At 43.2% G+C, this 6,000-nt stretch overlaps 1 protein-coding gene across 21 annotated transcripts in view; it reads right to left on the reverse strand.

The window, feature by feature from the left end:
• LOC110505152 (LIM and calponin homology domains-containing protein 1) overlaps positions 1-4,953 on the reverse strand; it is a 155,528-nt gene extending 150,575 nt beyond the window's left edge. For all 21 annotated transcript variants that reach the window (XM_090219876.1, XM_090219883.1, XM_090219875.1 and 18 more), the window contains exon 1: positions 4,627-4,953. In XM_090219876.1, coding sequence (XP_090076002.1) covers positions 4,627-4,728 — 102 coding nt within the window. In that variant the 5' untranslated portion in view covers positions 4,729-4,953. The remainder of the gene's footprint in view (positions 1-4,626) is intronic.
• Positions 4,954-6,000: the final 1,047 nt, after the last annotated feature.

Consider the following 6,000-nt stretch of genomic DNA (forward strand, 5'->3'; position numbering starts at 1 on the left):
TATTCACTGCTTTAGCACACTCCGCCAACCCTGATGTCCTAGCCGTGTCTGAATCCTGGCTTAGGAAGACCACCAAAAATTCTGAAATATCCATCCCCAAATACAACATATTCCATCAAGATAGAACTGCCAAAGGGGGCGGAGTTGCAATCTACTGCAGAGATAGCCTGCAGACTTCAGTCATACTATCCAGGTCTGTGCCCAAACAGTTCTGCTTTTAAAAATCCACCTTTACAGAAAGAAGTCTCTCACTGTTGCCACTTTTTATAGATCCGCCTCAGCCCCCGACTGTGCCCTGGACTCCATATGAGAATTGATTGCCCTCCATCTATCTTCAGAGTTCGTACTGCGAGGTGACCTAAACTGAGATATGCTTAACATATCTACAACCTAAGATAGATGCCCTCAATCTTACACAAATTATCAAGGAACCTACCAGGTACAACCCTAAATCCGTAAACATGGGCACCCTCATAGATAGCATCCTGACCAACTTGCCCTATAAATACACCTCTGCTGTCTTCAACCAGGATCTCATCAATCACTGCCTCATTGCCTGCATCCGTAATGGGTCCGCAGTCAAACGACCACCCCTCATCACTATCAAACGCTCCCTAAAACACTTCAGCATGCAGGCCTTTCAAATCGACCTGGCCCGGTTATACTGGAAGGATATTGACCTCATCCCGTCAGTAGAGGATGCCTGGCTGTTCTTTTAAAGTGCTTTCCTCACCATCTTAAATAAGCATGCCCCATTCAAAAAATGTTGAACTAAGAACAGATATAGATAGCCCTTTGTTCACTCCAGACTTGACTACCCTTGACCAGCACAAAAACATCCTGTGGCGTACTGCCCTAGTATTGAATAGCCCCCACGATTTGCGACTTTTCATGGAAGTCAGGAACCAATATACACAGTCAGTTAGGAAAGCAAAGGCTAGCATCTTCAAACAGAAATTTGCATCCTGTAGCACAAATTCCAAAAGGTTTTGGGACACTGTAAAGTCCATGGAGAATAAGAGCACCTCCTCCCAGCTGCCCACTGCACTGAGGCTAGGAAACACTGTCACCACAGATAAATCAATCTACGATAATCAAGAATTTTAATAAGCATTTTTCTACGACTGGCCATGGTTACCCCTACCCTAGCCAACAGCTTTGCACCACCCGCAGGAACTTGCCCAAGCACCCCTGCTTCTCCTTCACCCAAATCCAGATATTGATGTTCTGAAAGAACTGCAAAATCTGGACCACTACAAATCAACTGGGCTAGACAATCTGGACCCTCTCTTTCTAAATGTATCCGCATAAATTGTTTCAACCCCTATTACTAGCCTGTTCAACCTCTCTTTCGTATCGTCTGAGATCCCTAAACATCCTCCTCTTCAAAGGAGGAGACACTTTAGACCCAAACTGTTACAGACCTATATCCATCCTGCCCTGCCTTTCTAGTCTTTGAAAGCCAAGTTAACAAACAGATCACAGACCATTTTGAATCCCACCGTACCTTCTCCACTATGCAATCTGGTTTCCGAGCTGGTCATGGGTGCACCTCAGCCATGCTCAAGGTCCTAAACGATAGCATAACCACCATCGATAAAAGATAGTACTGTGCAGCCATCTTCATCGACCTGGCCAAGGCTTTCGACTCTGTCAATCTCCACATTCTTATCGGCAGACTCAACAGCCTTGGTTTCTCAAATGACTGCCTCGCCTGGTTCACCAACTACTTCTCAGATCGAGTTCAGTGTATCAAATCGGAGGGCCTGTTGTCCGGACCTCTGGCAGTCTCATGGGGGTGCCAAAGGGTTCAATTCTAGGGCCAACTCTTTTCTCCATATTTATCATTGATGTCGCTCTTGTTGCTGGTGATTCTCTGATCCAGCTCTACGCAGACGACATCATTCTGTATACATCTGACCCTTCTTTGGACACTTCTTAATGCCACACAACACTCCTTCTGTGTTCTCTAACTGCTCTTAAATGCTAGTAAAACCAAATGCATGCTCTTCAACCGATTGCTGAGGCACACCTGTATGCATGCTCTTCAACCGAGGCACACCTGTATTTAAGGAGTTTCACCCATTATTCTCTGCAGATCCTCTCAACCTCTGTCAGGTTGGATGGAGAGCGTCGCTGTACAGCTATTTTCAGGTCTCTCCAGAGATGTTCGATCAGGCTCTGGCTGGGCCACTCAAGGAAATTCAGAGACTGAAGCCCTGAAACCACTCCTGTGTTGTCTTGGCTGTGTGCTTAAGCTCGTTGTCCTTTTGGAAGGTGAACATTCACCCCAGTCTGAGGTCCAGAGCTCTCTGAAACAGTTTTCATTAAGGATCTCTCTGTACGTTGCTCCGTTAATCTTTCCCTCGATCCTGACTAGTATCTCAGTCCCTGCTGCTGGAAAACATCCCCACATCCCCTACCTTAGAGATTGTGCCAGGTTTCTCCAAACGTGACGCTTGGCATTCAGGCCAAAGAGCTCAATCTTGGTTTCATCAGACCAAAGAATCTTCTTTGTCAAGGACCAGACAATTTTGTTTCTCATGGTCTTTAAGGTGGCTTAAAGTGCCAAGGCGGGCTGTCATGTGCCTTTTACTAGAGAGGGGCTTCTGTCTGACCACTCTACCATAAAGGCCTGATTGATGGAGTCATACAGAGGAACTCTGGAACTCTGTCAGAGTGACCATCGGGTTCTTGGTCACCTCCTTGACCAAGGCCCTTCTTTCCTGATTGCTCAGTTTGGCCGGGCGGCCAGCTCTAGGAAGAGTTTTGGTGGTTCCAAACTTCTTCCATTTAAGAATGACGGAAGCTGCTGTCTTCTTGGGGACCTTCAATGCTGCAGATATTTTTTTGTTACCCTTCCCCAGATCTGTGCCTCGACACAATTCTGTCTTGGAGCTCTACGGACAATTCCTTCGACCTCATGACTTGGTTTTTACTCTGACATGCACTGTCAACTGTGGGAACTTATATAGACAGGTGTGTCTTTACAAATCATGTCCTATCAATTAAATGTACCACAGGTGGACTCCAATCAAGTTGTAGAAACATATCAAGTGTCATCAATGGAAACAGGATGCACCTGAGCTCAATTTTGAATCTCATAGCAAAGTGTCTGAATAATTACGTAAATAAGGTATTTCTGTTTTTATAAAAACCTGTTTTTGCTTTGACATTTTGGGGTATTGTGTGTCGATTGATGAGGAAAAAATATATAATTGAATAAATTGTGGAGTAAGGCTGTAGCGTGATGAAATGTGGAAAAGGGGAAAGGGGTCTGGATAGGCAAAATGTAAAATTGGTAGGCTTCAATCAGAGGGCTGACACTTTACATTAAGGCATGCTTAAAAGGACAATTATGTTATAACTATAGGCCTGTTCATTAGCATATTAGTTTATATCAAGTTTATAAATCTGTAGTAAACAGTCATAGAACATAGGTTGGGATTGTGTGCCTGCAAGTATACCGTAATGTAAAGTGTTACTGTGAGAGCTAACCCAAGGCCTAACACTCAGCTACACAAACATGGCTAAGAAATATAACTCATGGCTGAGAAATGAAACAGAAAAATGAAACCTTCGTCATTCACCTGATATCAGTACGTTTGGCTTTTATTTGCTTCCAATGATCTGCATTAACTCTCAAGCCCCTCAAGGAAACCCAGTGACAGACAGCAGGTGTGTGTGGGTAATGAGAGCAGTCCCCTTGTGGGGACAGAGAACAACAACCTACCCAACTGTTGTTTATGCCCTCCTCTCATTCAACTGTGTGACCCATTCTCAGTCAAATAAGAAAGTAGGTTACCATACAATTTGGCCCCTCTAGGGTATAGTGATTGTAATGATAATGGTGCCATGAAGTAAGCTCAAATCCATACATTTGGAATGTAAATCTTCTGATGAAGTAAATGTCTGTTGAAAAGAGGCTCATATGAAGGTGAAAGCAATTGATTTATTACAAAAGATTGGCAGTAGGCCTAGTCCTTTCCTGTGAGACAAGGTGATACGATGTGTGTGTGCGCGTGTGTGTGTGTGCGTGTGTGTGCGTGTGTGCGTGTGTGTGAGAGAGAGAGAGAGAGAGAGAGAGAGAGAGAGAGATTGGGTGGGTGGGTGGGTAATTCAGTAAGTACAGTAAGTAATTAAAAATACAGTAAGTGTCCAGTATAAAAACGAATGCCTCAAAAGTATTTAACATAGGCGTAGTTTACCAAGCTTTGTTCACATCACAACAACCAAAAACTGTGTTGAATAGAACAATGAGACACCATAATGCGGCCAGTGAATGCCATGATTTAAATTCTCACCGAACAAAAAACAGTTTGTGCGATTACTGTCCGCCAAGCTCGCAATGACCCAAAAAGCCATTCCACATGATGCATTCATTGTTTTCGACCAAACACGCTCCACAGCAGAGGCTACTGTTCGCAAGGCAAGTGGGATGTCGAATTTGCGTCACTTTTTCAACAGGTGACTAGGCAATAAACCCGGTTAGCCTGGTTTACCCGTGCCTTTGTGAAATGATAGTATGATAACGGGAAGGGACTTTTAGCCAAATTACAAGTCTCTAAAACGCATTATGCAATGCAATAACGTAACCGTAAGAGTTTGATAAGGACAGTGACTCACCTCAATCCATTTCTGCGCTTCTAGAAACGCGGGCTCGGAGGCCGATTCGGAGAGGAGATGTCGCTGGTGTGGTTGTCCTATATCTGCAGCGGGACTTGCCATTTGCAAAGCTGCTCAGTGTTAAAATATATGAACAAAAAAGCTTGAACAAAATGGGGAAATCACCAGGCTTCAGCCTCAGCACCTGACCGTGAAAACCAGATAATGCCGTTTTTGTTGTCTTGACTTGCTGTTTAGGTAGTCTCCCTCTCCTTCAGTGCTCCTTCGGTTGTATGCTGCAAACCCGCGGCAATGCACTTGCAGCTACCAATGATTTATATGTACACTAGATAACTGATGGGGGCGCTGGGTTGAAGTCACCGTGCCTCCATCTTGGCACTTCCACACCGTTGTAAAAAAAATACTATTTTGGAAGCTATAGAAATGCATTTATTAATGTCTACATCTGTTTTTGTTACGTTTATTCTATACAGACATCTTAATGCATAATTGTTTATTGTTTTATGTGAGCTAAACACGAAAAATAAACACCCCTCCCCCACAGAAGGCTGAAAAGATTCGGCAGGGGCACAGCTTCTACCCCCCAAGCCATAAGACTGATAAATAGTTGATTAAATAGTTAAATAACCAATAGCTATCCAGACCCATTGATAACTCTTTTGACTCTCATCACATACACTGCTGCTGAAGTTTACTATCTATCCTGTTGCCTATTCACTTTATCCCTACCTTCATGTACATATCTACGTCAATTACATAGTACCTCCGCATATAGACTCGGTACTGGTACCCTGTCTATATAGCCACGTTATCTTTACTCATTGTGTATTTATTCCTCATGTTATTACTTTTCTATTATTTAAAAAACATTTTTTTATTTTATTTAACTAGGCAAGTCAGTTAAGAACAAATTCTTATTTACAATGACGGCTTTCCCTTGTTGGGAAGGGCCCGTAAGTAAGCATTCCACTTTTAGTCTGCACCTGTTGCACTGCCTCCACTACTCCAGCACCATTTCAACTTCAACGTTTCAACATCATCTAATCACCTATGCTTAGTCTAATACAGTGACAACTAAAAGATATCAAAAACTATTTAGTCCATTGAACGTAAAATAAATATGATGTGGCTGTCCATGGTTCTGATTTCTCTGTGTGTGTGTTGCGTGCAAGTAGAAAAAACATGTTACCTCACCCTACTTGCAGAGAAACGCCAATGCCATCCTCCTCTTTCATGTTGCCTAAACGGTCTATGACTGTCGTACAGTACACACTTTTAGTTTTTGTTGTCCTAACGTACCTGGCTAAAATGCTTGATCGCTAGCCTAACTTCTTTTCATTTTCAAAAATGTGCCAGGCCAGCTAGTTAACATTA

Source organism: Oncorhynchus mykiss, chromosome 25 (genome assembly GCF_057628025.1).
Source record: "Oncorhynchus mykiss isolate SJ-2025 chromosome 25, ASM5762802v1, whole genome shotgun sequence".
In the NCBI taxonomy this organism is placed as follows: Eukaryota; Metazoa; Chordata; class Actinopteri; order Salmoniformes; family Salmonidae; genus Oncorhynchus; species Oncorhynchus mykiss.